The sequence below is a fragment of the Strix uralensis genome, chromosome 5 (genome assembly GCF_047716275.1).
Source record: "Strix uralensis isolate ZFMK-TIS-50842 chromosome 5, bStrUra1, whole genome shotgun sequence".
In the NCBI taxonomy this organism is placed as follows: domain Eukaryota; kingdom Metazoa; phylum Chordata; class Aves; order Strigiformes; family Strigidae; genus Strix; species Strix uralensis.
In genome coordinates this window covers 57,849,645-57,865,702 of record NC_133976.1, presented here as the reverse complement: position 1 = coordinate 57,865,702, position 16,058 = coordinate 57,849,645, and the positions used below count along the sequence as shown (strand labels likewise).

At 47.5% G+C, this 16,058-nt stretch overlaps 1 protein-coding gene across 3 annotated transcripts in view; it reads left to right on the top strand.

Moving 5' to 3' along the window:
• Positions 1-16,058, top strand: part of CACNA1I (calcium voltage-gated channel subunit alpha1 I) — a 178,116-nt gene that overhangs the window by 138,574 nt on the left and 23,484 nt on the right. For all 3 annotated transcript variants that reach the window (XM_074871112.1, XM_074871111.1, XM_074871110.1), the window contains exons 11-23: positions 2,818-2,969; positions 3,588-3,773; positions 4,459-4,576; positions 5,054-5,209; positions 5,659-5,749; positions 7,644-7,846; positions 9,606-10,022; positions 10,920-11,020; positions 12,056-12,179; positions 12,984-13,052; positions 13,979-14,163; positions 14,505-14,631; positions 15,749-15,874. In XM_074871112.1, coding sequence (XP_074727213.1) covers positions 2,818-2,969; positions 3,588-3,773; positions 4,459-4,576; positions 5,054-5,209; positions 5,659-5,749; positions 7,644-7,846; positions 9,606-10,022; positions 10,920-11,020; positions 12,056-12,179; positions 12,984-13,052; positions 13,979-14,163; positions 14,505-14,631; positions 15,749-15,874 — 2,055 coding nt within the window. The remainder of the gene's footprint in view (positions 1-2,817; positions 2,970-3,587; positions 3,774-4,458; positions 4,577-5,053; positions 5,210-5,658; positions 5,750-7,643; positions 7,847-9,605; positions 10,023-10,919; positions 11,021-12,055; positions 12,180-12,983; positions 13,053-13,978; positions 14,164-14,504; positions 14,632-15,748; positions 15,875-16,058) is intronic.

The window sequence follows — 16,058 nt, the reverse complement described above, 5'->3', positions numbered from 1 at the left end:
CAGATGTCAGGGAAGGAAGGAGAGACAGGGGAACAGGTGACCTTTTCCACAAGTGAGATGCAAGCATGGCTTTTCAAACATCAATTGCTCCCTAGGACAGCACAAGAGAGAACATGTGGACAGCAGAGAGAAGGATAATCCACCATCACAGCCTGTCACTTTTTTACATTGCTCATTCTCACTGACATAATCATTTGATTCAGGCTGAAATTGGCATCTCTGTTTAGCATATGGACCTCATGTTCCCAGCAAGTGTCATTACTGCCTGGCTCTCCGTGAAGTGATCTTCATCTCTCCCTTCCCATGTGCGCTTGCTCGTTCTTTCTCTCTCTCTCTCTTTTTTCTTATCTCCTCTCTTTCCCCCCTCATTTTCAGGGTGGTTTTGTTATTCAAATGTAATTACAGATGGAAATTGAGCCATCTCCCCTTTTTTTGATTTTAAAGAAATGGAGTATTTCAATAAAAAGCTGCAATGAGGAGTGCAAGAAATTAACAAAGGGCATGGGAAGCCACAGATGTGAGGAGCAATTTCCAGTCCATTTGCTCACTTGGAAGGATCTGGCCTCCCAGGGGTCTCAGAGCGGGGGTTAAAGCAGCCCCCAGCTTCAGGGGGAGGATCAGACCCAGAACTGCATTCCTCCCTCACTTTTCCTTCTACCAGCTGAATGAGTAACAGGCACAGCCAACACAAAGGCTGCCCTTCAGAAAAACAACAATTTCGCAGTCCTCAGAGAGAGACGGTGACTCCTTTTCCTAGTGGGCACTAATACTGAATTCATGGTAAAAATATTGGCTCTGACCTGCAGGAACTCACTTTTTTGTTTCTGCAGTGCCAGGAGTGCCTGTCCTGCCTTGTCCTGAACAACAGGCTTTTGCAGTTTTCTTGTTCCCATCCATTTTATGTGATGCTTAAAAGAGTGGCCTGGTGGCCAGACATATCTCAGATCTTCATATGTGAAGGAAGAGGGGAGTCTTCAGCCACCTTTTTGTCGTGGGTAACCAAACAGTGAGAGCAGTACTGCCTTCTACCACAGAGCCTGTGTCAGACTCACCTTGAAGGCTTGAAGCTGGGCTCAGTGTCGCAGTAGGTTAAACATCAAATATGTAACTTTGTCTGAGGTCTGACATACCTGCCCCAAGGTAAACATGGAAATCTGGGCCAGAGGAGCCCTGAAGAAGTGCCTTGGAGCTGCTGTGCCTTGTCCCTCTGCTTGGGAAGGTGGCACACCTTCATCTGGAGCAGGTCCCCACCTGAAGGTGATGACCAGCAGCATGCTACAGCCAGGTGAATTGCCCTAGCAGTCTCATGTGGTCTGAAGGCCATGGGTTGTCTAGCCTGGCCCCAAGATGCAACCTATTATACTGGGAGGAAGTTTTTCTCTCACTTTGGGAACATTTTGTGCCTTGCCATTGCCGTGGTAGTCTCCCTGGGCTTGTATGGGTATGTGTGTACCTGAATATGTGCAAACATGGGCAGGCTTGTGCATGTGTTGCCCCTCATGCATCTGACCTTGCTCAAGACCTCAGCCCTTGCTGTTTGGCCTGGGGCAGTCCTAGTCCCTGGGTGAGAGGTGCTCTGAGCAGATGAGTCCATCCTGAATTCACTGTGTGAATGCCTCCATTTCATAGGGGATGGCATCCCTCATCAATGACATCAGTGCAGCCTCTGACTCTCTCTGAAGCATCATCATTCCTGAGGAAATGGTCTAGGCCCTTTCCTGACCTTGTCAGAGAAGTTTCCAAGGCTGCACACACTGAAGAAAAAGTAATTAATTCAGAAAACAAAAGGAGGAGTAATTTAATTTGCTCAGACTTGTTCCACTGAAGAAATCATTAAAACACTTTCTCTCATATGCACAAACACATCGGTCTCTGCTGGAGAAGGCTGTATCAGAGGGGCTGAAAGATGTGTCAGAGATTCAACAGAAAAAATGCCTGAGGCAGGGTCAGATTGCCTTTTTTTTCTTTTTTTTTTTTTCTTTCAATACAGTCATCTTGTGTCATCCCTGGAGGTTTTCACCATGTGCATCTGCCTTTCTCCTCTTGCTGTCCATTTTCCTCTTTTCCTCACCCTGTCCTGCTCTTCCTGTCCCTTACAGATAGGTGTTAGCAGTTTGCCCCTCCTCACTGTTGTCTTATTTATCTAGTCTGATATTCGCTTGGGTAATTCTTAAGACCACTCTGAGGATAGAGGCATGAGAAAAGACTTCTAGAGCAAGACTGGAAAACTAATGCATACAAAGGATTTGGTGCGGAGTGGGAAAGAAAAAAGCGGGGAAGGGAAAAAAATAAAGGGGAAAAGGGCAGAGAAGTGCAGTGAGGTTTAGAGGAAGATGAGGAGCTGTTTTCTATCATTCAAATGTTTTCAGAATTTCAGCAAAAACTTGTGCCAGCTACCTGTGGAAACCTCAGAGAAAGAAATCCTTGAAGAAAGAGGTTGACCACAGATCAGCCACTTTTTTCCTGCTTCAAAAAAATAAAAAAAGTTCTTTGCACAAAGTAAAGCAGCCTTTAGCCAGGGGACGAGGATATGGAGTGGGATGTGGGAGACACTTGGTCAATTTTAGCTGTGCGAATGGCTGTGGGGCTCCTGATCATATCTAGTAAAAGCATTTGGTAGGGACATAATCGATGATGAAGGTAGTAAATGTGCAAAGGAATTGGAGTGCAAGTGGCTCTATCCAGCTCTGCTCTGATCTCACCCATGGGAGATTTGCAGCTCCCTACAAAGCCTGTCCCTTGGGAATGGTGGCACTTTATTTCCCATAATTTCAGGGCTCTTTCAGTTCTGACTTTCTGAATTTGCCTTCTCTCCAGCCAGAGGAGTTGACCAACATCTTGGAGATCAGCAACGTTGTCTTTACGAGCATGTTTGCCCTGGAGATGATCCTGAAACTTGCTGCTTTTGGTCTCTTTGATTACCTCCGCAACCCCTACAATATCTTTGACAGTATCATCGTCATCATCAGGTGACAAGGGCCTTGGGGATCAACTGAAATACACATTAAAAAGAGTACCACAGAACTTACATGTTTTCATGTGCCTTTTCAAAAAGGATTTAGCAGCTATACTAGGAGGAGCTGAGCTGATGCACAAGGCCAAGGACTGGGACACCAAGATGTCTTTTCCCATCACTTGGTGACTCTAGGCAAGCCGCATAGCATTTCTGCCCTTCAGTTCTCTCCTCTGTAGAATGGAGGCAATTGCATTTGCCTTGTAAATCCACAACAAATATTAGCTGGGAAATATTTTTAAAATGCACAACTTAAGCATGCTACAAAGGTTTAATGTGTGATAGAAGAACTTGTCTTGCTGGAATTTAATGCTGCAGTCCTTTCCTCATTCCTGCAACATACCATGTTCATGTTCTTAAGAGAGAAATGTAGCTTTCTACACATAAGTATAAGCCTATAGTATATACTTCTAATTATGTCTTGCTCAATCAGATTTTCTCTCTGAGCCCTTCATACTTGCTGCCAATGCAGAGGTGAAAACTTGGATTAGCATTGTTATTGCTCTCTCTCTCCTGTTCATTCACTTGTCTTTCATTTTGTCCCTCCTGCTCCCTGTGCCTCTCTGGGCCTTAGCATCTGGGAGATCATTGGCCAGTCGGATGGGGGCCTCTCTGTGCTGAGGACTTTCCGTCTCCTGCGGGTGCTGAAGCTGGTGCGTTTCATGCCCGCACTGCGCCGCCAGCTTGTGGTGCTGATGAAGACTATGGACAACGTAGCCACTTTCTGCATGCTTCTCATGCTCTTCATCTTTATATTCAGGTGAGGAGGCAGTGAGTTGCCTCACAGTGTTTTGGAGAGGCACTGCATGGCTGACATGGACAGCAGCTTCAGAGCACGACCATATGACTTGTCTTGCCCATTGCTTTAGGCTTAGGCAGCACTGACAAATGTTTGTTTGTTCATAAGGGCTGAGGTTACTGCTGCTCTAAATTGGGTTCAGCAGCTGAAGATTTGGCCTGGATGGGCTGGAGAAATACTGCCACCAAATGCGCACATTGAGCATAATGTCCCATTGCAGGATAGGTGAAATCTCTTGATAATCAACACTGGCTGCAGGACCAGTTCAGTCTGGAGGCTGACTCTGGCAGAAGGGCATCAGGAAGCAACCAAGAAAGTTTGTCAGTGCATCTACATAGATGCAGTGGTAGGGAGACTAAGAAAAATGAGACCAAATAAGAACAATAGAGCGAGTAGATCTGAAGGACAGGTTGGAGGGAATACGTGAGCTCTGAGGGGGTACAGATGGAAAGCAAGGGGTTTTGGTGAACTACAGGGGTGCAATACACAGCTCCTTCTTCAAGGATAGGTCCCAGTGGTCTGACTGTGTTGTTCTACCCCTTGCTCCTGTGGTGTTACATGAAAATGTTGGGAGAAAAAGAGATGAGCTCATTGTTGTGGCAAAGATATTTATATTTGACACCATCTCCGCTTCTTGTCCCAACAGCATCCTGGGAATGCATATCTTTGGTTGCAAGTTCAGCCTCAGGACAGACACAGGAGATACAGTTCCTGACCGGAAGAATTTTGACTCCCTGCTGTGGGCCATCGTCACCGTCTTTCAGGTGAGCCCACTTTGCTCTCTAGGGGTCAGGGCAAAGTGAAGAGGATCAGGAGGTGCTTTTACTCATTGCAGAGTGTCATGCTTGCTCCTGACAGCACAAAAGGCTATACAAAAGGCTCTAGCATGTGATGTTTGGAGAAAGAACAATTGCATGTTATAACCAATCGGCTGGTGTATCTCTCAGGCAGGGGCACTCCTTCCTTCCTAGGAGACAGTTTGCAAAGGTCACTTCTATTGTGGCAACTCCCATGTTTAACACCATGACCTCAGTACATGACTGCCCTCATGGTTGCTCTAATTTCTTCTTGCTCAGCTAATGTTATCAGGACAGTACCACAGCTAGACAGTGACAATGAGCAGTGGGTGTGTGGTTATGGGGAAGTTAAGAGGCCTGATGTGTATCCTTTCACTGTCCTTTTCTGAGAATCCCCTTCACATTTTTCCTTCATGTTTATGTGGCCTCTACTCCTGGTTGCAGATCCTAACCCAGGAGGACTGGAATGTCGTGCTTTATAATGGCATGGCCTCCACCTCACCATGGGCATCCCTCTACTTTGTGGCTCTCATGACATTCGGCAATTACGTGCTCTTCAATCTGCTGGTGGCCATTCTCGTGGAGGGGTTCCAGGCTGAGGTGAGTTGCCACCAAGGCCTCATCAGGAGGAGGAAAAAAGGTGCTAAAGAGGGGACCTTTGAGACACTTTGAGGGTACTGGGGTGGACGACTCCCAAAGCATCACACCTCTGTCATTTCCCTTGTTAAGTTCAGAGTGTGCTTCATTTAAAAAAAAAAAAAAAAATAAAATGACTGTGCTAATCCTTGCAAGGAAAGAGACAAACCCTCTGGAAGGGAGTTCACAATTTCCATCCTGTGCAGATCCTACCCTACTATCATGAGTCCTTTGCCCCTCCAAAAGCAAGAACACAGTATGTCAGCCATCCCAGGTCACATGAGACTCTTTCCCGTGATCACACTGATGCCTGACTGCCAAGGAGGATTTTACAGTTATTCCAGCAATGAAAGATAAGGACAAACGGTCTTTTCTGTGTATGAGTTCACAGCTTCTAAATTTGTGTGTTCCAGGGTGATGCCAACCGGTCATACTCAGATGAAGATCAGAGTTCATCAAACATGGAGGAGTTAGATCAGTTCCAAGAGGTCCAGGAAGGCTCAGGTACAGTAGCTCAAACAGCCTCATTTCCTTAGCTCCCATTGCTGTTTAGTGAGAAATCTGAAAGCGGATTCTGCAGAAAATTCACTCCCATCTCCAAGAACTTTATGCTAGTTTGTGGCATTATCTGTGGAAAAATAGAGCTTTGTTGGCATCCTGAGGAATGTGATAGCTAAGGGGAGCAGTTCTTCAATGACCTACAGAACAGCAACTAGGACCAAGAACTGAGACTGTCTCTGCTTAGCTTCAGGGGCACCATTTCAGGAACACTGTGTCCAAATCTAGGACCCACATTTGGATAGGGGATACCAACACATTAAAAAGAACTCAGACAAATCTGGAAGTCTTGCCTCATAGCGCGAGGCTAATGAAGCTTAGAGAAACCAGAGAACTGACTTGATCACACACTCTGTAAGTGCCGACCATAAGGAGAGATTTCTGTTGGTAGATGGCTCTTTAATTGAGCAGAGAAAAGCATAATGAGATTGTAAAGGTTGGAAGCTGAAGCTAGAAAAATTCAGACTTAAAAAAGACACATATTTTTAAGGAAAGATAATTAACTGTTGGAACAGTCTGCCTACAAACTATCAGGTAGGGTCTCCACCCCTCGAAGTCTTTCCTTGAAGACTGCAAGTCTTTCTACAGGAAGTATTATACTTCAGAAAGAACTTGGTGGCAGAGAGCAGCAAGAGTAGCTTGCTCCCAATGGATTGCAAGGAGCTAAGGGGGAAGGACAGCCAGGCAGGAGGGCGGGGACCACACTGGCAAAGACACAGTACTCACACAAGGTGAGCAGAGCAGGTCCGCTGACACTAGCCAGGTTCAGCCAATGTCCACAGTGATGAGGTAGGTCTGAGGTCAAGCCAAGAAGTCCAGTCAGCAAGACAAGATCAGGATCAGCAAGGTGTAAGGACAGGCACAAGCATACTCACAGCATAACCCAGACAAGGACCACAGGCACAGGTCTGAGCTTAAATGCAGCTCCCACAGCAAGGAGCAGTATTGGCTTGTCACAGCTCTTTCCTGCAACTTAGCTGTTTTCACAGCAGTCTGATCCTGGGTTGCATGGCTGTACCATATCAGAGTTTGAATGTAGGCAATCAAACCCCTAGGAGGGCAGATGCGGAAGAGGTTAGGGAGTCTGTTGGTGCATTCATGGCTGTGACAACACTGCATGCAGGTGATGATATGTGATCTTTGTTATGCAATGGGTAAACAAAAATGATTGTTCCAGTCCTTTCAGGTATTAAAATCCAGTAACCCATTCTCTCCATCCATCTCAACAAATGCTGATGGTCATCCACAGCACCTAACATACCTCTCAAAGGTGTCCTGGATCTTCAGGGTGAATGATCAGTCATTTGAAGAGGCCCAATGTAATAAGACAGACTGAGATAAATACTATGATTTCAGTAATTTAAAGGTGACCCCAATACATGGATGGCTGTGGGTCTCCCCCCATCTTAGTCTCTTCCTCAGTGTCTCAGCCTAACTGCTTTAAATAGCCAGTCTGACAGACAGAGGTATTTGTTCAGACCTGAAGATGCAGGTGTCTGTTCCTGGCATGCAGAAGCACACTCTCCTCCCCTTGGTGCCAGGGTTTGACTTCTTGCTCTGCCTGTCAGCCTGAGTCTGCCTGACCACACTCTGCTTCTCTCTCTGGCCCCAAAGAGAGCTGCCATCAGTTTTGGGGACTGAGGAAAATAATTCAAAGTCTTCCCAGATTGCACTGCTTTTGTCACAACACCCTAAATCAGAAGGAATCAGTGTTGATTGATGCTAAACAACTAGTATTCTGTTAGCTGCTACTAACATGCTAAACAGCTTAGGCATTGAAAGAGTCACTGCATAGTGGGGAACCCACCATCTTCTTTTCTTTCTGCATCTTTCCATGTAGATCCCAAGCTGTGTGCAATTCCTGTGACACCTAATGGACACTTGGACCCATCCTTGCCTTCTTCCAACCTACCAGTGGCTGCTGGGGGGGTCACCAACTCTTCATGCAACTCCCTGCAGCCTGACCAGATCCTTGTTGCTGTTGGGTCCCGGAAGAGCAGTGTGATGTCCCTGGGGAGAATAACCTATGACCAGCGGTCCTTGGTGAGTGAGTGAGTGAGTGAGTGAGTGAGTGAGTGAGTGAGTAAAAATGTGTGTTGCACCCTTCTTTTGACATCCAAGCACTCCTCTGTCTTTCTGCCATCATCTGGGGATTGCTGTGGAGGATTGCACTGCTGCTGTAGGCTTCTAACACAAGCACATTGCCTGTCTTTAGGAAGCCAGGTCGGTTCACATTATTGTACTGGTTTTGCCTGGGATAGAGTTAATTTTCTTCACAGTAGCTAGTATGGAGCTACCTTTTGGATTTGTGTTGAAAACAGTGTTGATAACACAGGGATGTTTTAGTTACTGCTGAGCAGTGCTGACACAGCATCAAGGCCTTTTCTGCCTCTCCCACCACCCCACCAGCGAGTAGGCTGGGGGTGCACAAGAAGTTGGGAGGGACACAGTCGGGACAGCTGACCCCAACTGACCACAGGGATATTCCATACCATATGATGTCATGCTTGGCATATAAAGCTGGGGTAGAAGAAGGAAGAGGGGGTATTTGGAGTTACGGCATTTGTCTTCCCAAGTAACCGTTACATGTGATGGAGCCCTGCTTTCCTGGAGATGGCTGAATGCCTGCCTGCTGATGGGAAGCAGTGAATGAATTTCTTGTTTTGCTTTGCTTGCGTGCACGGCTTTTGCTTTACCTATTAAACTGTCTTTATCTCAACCCACGAGTTTTCTCACTTTTACCCTTCTGATTCTCTCCCCCATCCCACCAGAGGGGAGTGAGCAAGTGGCTGTGTGGGACTTAGTTGCCGTCTATTTCCAGGTTATTGATCTATATTCCATTGAGTGTGGGATTCAGCTCTTTTATATTCTTCTGGTGGGAGAGAGGGAACATTAAGGAGACAGAGTCTCCCTCTTAGAGTGAAACATGTTTTGTCCTCTTGCCCTTTCCTTGTTTTCCTAGAGCACAGGACACAAAATTATGCCCTGCCTTAAGAGCAGAGGAGTATCTGGGTGATGCCAGAGCTTCCAAGTCCCAGAATAGATGTTTTTTCTAGAAACTTTTGTAACAATGAAGAGAGATATCTTGACTTGGAGCTCCCCATAGCAGGTCCTGCTGCCCCTTAGCACTTTCCCAAACACTGCTGGCTGTCCAGCCAATGCATCTCAGACTTGTCCATGTTGTAACATCAGCTTCTGGGCTTTCTACCCACTGACACACATAGCTTTGGGGGAGTGCATTGGTGCTCAATGTTTTCATGCCCCTGTTATTTCGCAACAGGATGAGCTGGCAGTTGTGTACTACATGATAAGTTGCCGATGTGGTTGAACTAGACTATAACCACAAGTCTGTTTCTCTCATTTCTTCCTTTTACTAAGACTGTACTCAAAGATGGTGTGTCAGATTATCCATCACCCTGTACCTTGTGTTATCCTTTACCCCAGGGCAGTGTAAAAAGCTGCCAATCAGATTTTTTGAGAGCTTTATTCTTGCTCTGTGCTGGTGTAAGTAACAATATCAGGCACCTGGCCTTTGGCTTTATTATTTACCTTCCCCTTAAGTGCTTTGCACACAGATGGTGCTATAAAGTAATCACAGCCAACACCATTGCTAGCTCATTATCAATTTATTGTCAGATTTACCGAGGTTGCTGCTAAATTCCCACCATGCTACTTCCTCAATGGCTGAAAAATGGCAGCCCTCTGGCTTAGGGGCCCAGGGAGAAGTCTGTGATATGAAATAGGATCGCATGCTCCCTCCTTATGCCCAGAGTCACTGACTCCCCATCCCACTCTCTTACAGTCCAGCTCCCGCAGTTCCCACTATGGTGCCTGGGGCCGCAGTGGAGCCTGGGGGAGCCGTCGCTCCAGCTGGAACAGCCTGGCCCGGGGACACAGCCTGAAGCACAAACCTCCCTCTGCTGAGCATGAATCCCTCCTGTCTGGGGAAAGGCACAGGGCAGCAGATGGGGAGACAAATGGGACAGGAAGGGTGCTTCATCACCGCCGGACACTCTCCCTGGATAACAAAGGCTCCTGTGACCTGTTGGAGTTGGCTTCAGTCCCATCTGGCCACAGAGTGACCCGTAAGCTGGGACCAGCATCTGGGGCCAGTGAGCATCAAGACTGCAATGGTAAAATGCCCAGCATCGCCAAGGAGATCTTCCCAAAGATGAACAACCGCAAGGAACGAGGAGAGGATGATGAAGAGATAGATTATGTGAGTACTTGGTGGAGGGAACCTGGAGTTACAACACAGTGCTGTGGGAAACCCCAAATTCATCCTCAAGTTTCAGTCTCCCTGCCATGGATGGGAGACCTTGCAAAGGTGCTTTAAGTACAGCTGGAGGACAACATTGAACAATCAGATGAGAGCTTCTAGCCCCAGACAAGCTCAAGCCACATTGTCAGGCTGTCTGCAAGGCAGTCGTACAGGTGGATGGTGGGAGGAAGGCACATGTGAGGCATGTGCATGGTCATATGGGGGCTGTTATTTCAGAGCAATGCAGCCAGTGATTTCTACAGGAAAGGTCAGGCTGTGTGAGCAGCAAGAGCTTTGCATGAGGAACATCAGCAGATTAGAGTGGGAAACACAGACACGAGACAAGGCAAGTGAGTTTTGCAGTGCCAGCCTGGGAGACCACAATGCCCAGTCTGTGAGCAGATCAAAATTGAACAGACATATATGCTGTATGAAATTAAATCATTTCCAAGATCAACTGCCAAGAGAAGGCCTTCCTGTCCTGGCCTCTTATTTAGCTGAGGTGGCGAGGAAGCACACTCCTCATGTAACAGGGCCACAGCAACAGCTCTGAGAAGGTATCATGGACAACATTCTGCTCTAGAAAGGACACCAGCAGTTTTAGTTGTGATGATGTGGGGAGGAGACCAGATGCTAAGAGGTAAACAGGCCCTGGCAAAGCAGCTCCTACCTCCTTTTCAGTGGCTTGTTGCTCTTTGAGTCCATTTCCTCGTTTGGGGGCTTAAAGGAAGGTGGGTAGTGAACCTGGCAAACTGCAGGTAGTGGTGTTTTGGGGTCAGATGTGAAAGGAAGAGTGCCTCTCTCAGGCAAGTGGGAAGGTAACCAGTGGCACTTGCTTCTGCTGCATCCCTCCAGAGCCTGTGCTTTCGCATCCGGAAGATGATGGAAGTCTATAAACCAGACTGGTGTGAGTTACGGGAAGACTGGTCCATATATCTCTTCTCTCCACAAAACAGGTTTGTGCAGTTTTTGCCATGAGAGGATTGAGAAGATGGGGAGGATTCTGTTGCCATGCTGGCCACATGCCCTAAGCTGCATGTTAGGTTGCAACTTTAAACTTACCACCTGGGAATATGTTTTGACTCCTCCATTTCCCCTTCTACAGCCTCCTGGAGATGAAAGAAAGGATGAGAATCCTAAATAGCTATTGTGACTTTCCCTCCCTTTGGAGCATCCCATTTTTCTTTTGTGTAATCATAAATATTTATAGCAAAGCAAGGCAGGGAATGCTAACATTAACCCGAAAAGGAGAAGGAATTTATTATTAACGACTCCATAATACTGATATTTCCTCCCCTGGTACCAGAAGAGTCTCTCCATTTCATTTTCAGTCCCAGTACCAACTTATCAGCAGTCATATCACACCTTTTAGGGCAAAGTTAGAATTCTTCTTTCCTGAAAAAAAAGAAATTTGGGATAAATTCTTCCTGCTAAAGGGGTCTTCTCACTACGAGAAAATGTCCATGTACCCCAGGCAACAGTATTCTCATCCATGTGCATCACCCCTTGAAAAGAAAGGAGTTTCATTACAGGTCATGAGGGAGAGCTCTTTGCAATGCACACAGTGTGTTTCAGAGTGGACAGAAGTGTGGTCCCCGTGACTGCCAACCTATCTGCCTCTCCTTAGCTTTCAGCATGTGGTCCCTTTGCCCTGGGGTGGTACAAAGTGTGAGTTTGAGAAGAAAACTGAAACTGAGCCTCTTCTTTACAGGGCAAGAGAGGATCACAGAGCCATAGTGGTTAGGAAACCACTCTGGCACTGGGGCAATGGAAGAAGGTTCAGCTCCTTGCTCTGCCCTTGATCTGCTCCAGGCTTTCTGTGTGACTGTGAGCTACCCTGGGCTATTCCCATGGCAAGGGACATCAGTATCAGTGATAGGAAAGCTACTGTGTCAGAGCTCAGTTCTGGTCAGACTGCTCAATTCTCTGTCATCATAGTTCCTAACCTTGCTCCGCCCAAGGCACAGGTGCCTAGTGGAACTCTCTTGCAGGTTTCGACTCCTCTGCCAAACCATCATTGCTCACAAGCTCTTTGACTACGTTGTGCTGGCCTTCATCTTCCTGAACTGCATCACCATTGCCCTGGAGAGACCACAGATTGAACATAGAAGCACGGTGAGCGCTATTTCCTCCCACCTGCTTTTCAGCATAACCTCTGACAGAGTTTCATAAGTGTTCCTGGCACTGGTATTACCTCTGGAAGAACTTCAGCATTAAACATCAGCTTCCACTCATCTATTCAAATGCCCAAGTATTAGTAATTCACATAGTGTGTGCCTCCACTGCAGGGTCTTATAATGAGGAAACCCACAGTAATCTTAGTTCCCTCCCTCTTGGAAAGTAAGAGGGTCCCCCCAGCACCTGCAGTTAAGAGATAACTGGCAAAAGGGGCAGGGACTGGGAACCAACATGTAGAAGTAATTTCCATTCTGTAGGAATGGCATGTTATCATTCACGTATGCTGTTTTTGAACTATCTTGGAGATTGCTCAAAGTGGCAAGTGAAATTTTTTTTCTGCATGTCTGTCTTAGCTGACCCCCAGACTCTACTGCACTTACACACAATCCAGTGGTCAGTGGTCAGCAGCCCTTCAGGAAGGAGTCTTAGGGCAGCGCAGCAAGTCAGGACTGAGCAGCACTGGCAGAATGGGGCAGAGAGCACCTTGAAACCACATTTGTGGGATGCATTGCAAATCTCATCCACTGTGCCCTTGCAGAGTTGTGTAGGATCCTGTCCCAGCTGTGGCACAGGGCTTAGCCAAAAAGCTGCCCAGCACTGACCTTTGCCAAGGGGACCTCTCTTATTTCCACATCTTTCAGACCCTTCACAAGAAAGCAAAAGATAACAAATTCATTGGAGGGGTGTGACAGTGTAACAAGAAGTCAAGATACATTTAAGGCCTTTCTCTGTTTTTTCTAGGAGAGAATCTTTCTCACTGTGTCCAACTACATTTTCACAGCAATTTTTGTAGCTGAGATGACACTGAAGGTAAGTTACTGGATATGAACAGTTCAGAGCCTTTTCCCAGTGTCAGAAACAACATGGTTCATGTTTGCTCAGCACTCTTCTAAAACCTCTCCATCTTTTCAGTGTGCCAGTCCTTCCCTCTGCCTTGGTAAAGGCAGATACTGTCTGAAATTGAGTCTCCTCTTGTCAGGCATGGAGGGATGTTTATCCTAGGTTTTAAATCCAAAGGGATCTTAGTATCTGGGAGGGATAGCTGGCCTTCAGATATGGATTTTGTAGTGATGTCAAATGTCTATTCCCTTTCTTCTGGAGCAAGAATGGGGGAAATAGCAACAATATTAATAACATGCTCTTAGTTGAGGTATTTACTCAATAGGTGTCTAAGTACTTTGCAACAATAGGGAAATCTTGTTATTCCCCTCTTGTGATTGGTAAAGAATCCTAAAACTGAGTGCCTGAAGTTAAACCCCTAAAATTTGGGCCATGATTTGCAGGGTGTTCAGCTCTCCCCAAGGCCAGCAATTTCTGTAGTACCTGCTGGTGTCAAGAACTGCTGAGAATCGAACCATCCCTTTAAGAGCCAAAGTATGGGTTTTCATGCCCGATTTTACCTCCCAGGTGATCTCTGGACTTGGAGACTTGCCCCAGGTCTGTGGTATGGCAGGGAAAGGTTTCCTACACGTTCTCTACAGTGTCCTGTTACTCAGGGAGACAAAGGAAAGGTGAGAAGACACCATGGCCCTGTTATTTCTGGAGTTACATGCCACCACTTTCCCCAAAGATGTTTTCCTTCATAGCCTTCCAGGTGAAAGGAAAAGGTGATGAGATGACATTTCAGTGTCATGTGGAGTTGATAAGTGTTCCATATCCTCTCCCTCTCTCCACAGCTGCCCTCTACCAGGCAACATGAAGAGGAATCATTTAACCCCCTCTCCCTTCTCTTGCAGGTGGTCTCTCTAGGCCTGTATTTTGGGGATCAGGCTTATCTCCGCAGCAGCTGGAACATCTTGGATGGCTTCTTGGTCTTCGTGTCTCTCATTGACATTGTGGTCTCGGTGGCCTCTGCTGGCGGTGCCAAAATCCTGGGGGTGCTACGAGTCCTCCGGCTGCTGCGCACCTTACGTCCCCTCCGGTCAGAGCCCCACTGAGCCCTCCTTGGCCCCCTCTTCCCATCATCCCCCCTCCCCCAGAAAAGTCCCAGAGTTAGATCCCCCTGTGCCAGGCAGAGTATGATCTTTGACAAGCCATAAGCCACAGGAAAGTTCCCCTTAGCCATATGGCTCTGGCCCTGAAGGTACCTCATCAGATAAGCAATCCATGGGACGAAGAGGCTTTTTGATCACAGGATACTGATCCCCACTGATGGGTCACTGCACAGGGAGAGCAGAGGTCCACTGCTGCTGAAAATGCTTAGCTTAGGCCAAACATCCCTGCCCTGTCCCTCTGTCACCCCTCCCCTTCTTTCCCTTCCAGAGTCATCAGCCGAGCCCCTGGCCTGAAGCTGGTTGTGGAGACGCTCATTTCTTCCCTCAAGCCCATAGGAAACATCGTCCTCATCTGCTGCGCTTTCTTCATCATCTTTGGCATCCTTGGCGTGCAGGTAGGTTGTTACCGCCCATCAAACAGCCCCCATGCCCCCACCCCTGCCATGAACATCTGTACCCCCAGGTGCTACAACAGGCACAGGGAACCAAGCAGAGCAGGAAGGGCAGGCAAGCCAGGAAATTTTCTGCACCTGCCCTCCTTCATGAGCTGTCTCCCACCATAATGCCCCCACAGCCTTTGGCAAGGACAGCCAGGTGCTCAGCAAGTGCAGGCATTGCTGGATGTGCGAGACAGGAGTTCATGCTCACACCTGGCAGGAGTTGGATCAGGGTTTGGGTCAGCATTATAGGGAGAGCCCAGGGCTGGCATAGCACAGAGCTCCCTGGGCACATCCATTCATGCCACAAGGGCAAGCAGCTCAGCACCTGCTTGCACAAACCCCGCCTCCAGTCAGCTCTGTTTCTCCCCCTCGCTCTGAGCCTAAATCCACCCACAACTTTCTTTTATTTTTTTATTTAATCCTCTTTATTTTCGGCTGTTACATTGCAGAGGAGCAAGGGCGTGGGTGTTACTTCCATCTCAGGGAATGCACTATACTTAGTCTGTGCTGATGCATTTGTACAAATGCGCAATCCAGTACCTTCCATATGGGGAAAGGAGCCCTGGGCAGAAGAGCCACAGAAGTGCAGTGCAGCTTTGAGAAAAGAAGTATCTGAGAAGCAGGAGATTTTTTTTTCTGGTTCTTTAAGTTCAGATGAGATCTTCTTTTCCTAATCAGCTCTCTCAGTAACTAGGAAGCAAGAAGGGGAGATTGCTCTTAGGGACTGAACAGAAGATTTTTTTTCTTTTTGGGCCAGTGGCTCTAATTGCACCCAGAAAGGCTGCCCTAAAGGCTGTCACATGGAAGGGGCTTACAGTCACTGCTGGCCTGGGGCAATGGAGGAGGCTGAAAAGCCAGGTGTGGGTTTGCAAGGATGGCCCTTGGTCCTTAACAATGTTTGATCCTGTGCTCTACATCGTGTTGGTGATCCTCCCTACCTGTTATGCTCCACTTGGCTTGCAGCACTGCAGCCCACCCACCATCTCAGGAGCTAGGAGCACTTCTGCACATTCCAGGGAGCATGGGAAACCCTGTGGGGATAAGGGCTGATGGGGTCTCTCTTCTCCTGCAGCTCTTCAAGGGCAAGTTCTACCACTGCCTGGGAGTCGACATCAGGAACATCACCAACCGGTCTGACTGCGTGGCCGCCAACTACAAGTGGGTGCACCACAAATATAACTTCGACAACCTGGGGCAGGTGAGTGTGCCTACAGGCCCTGTCTCTGATGGGAACCAGCACAGGGTTTGTCTCCTCCTATACATACCCCTCCTCAGGGCACAGATGCAGTGCCTGGAAAGCCTGATCCCTGGGCCAGGAGGGGCAGATATTTGATAAGGATATCCATGCAGAAGCTATGTCACTAGTGGGTTGGTATCAGGAT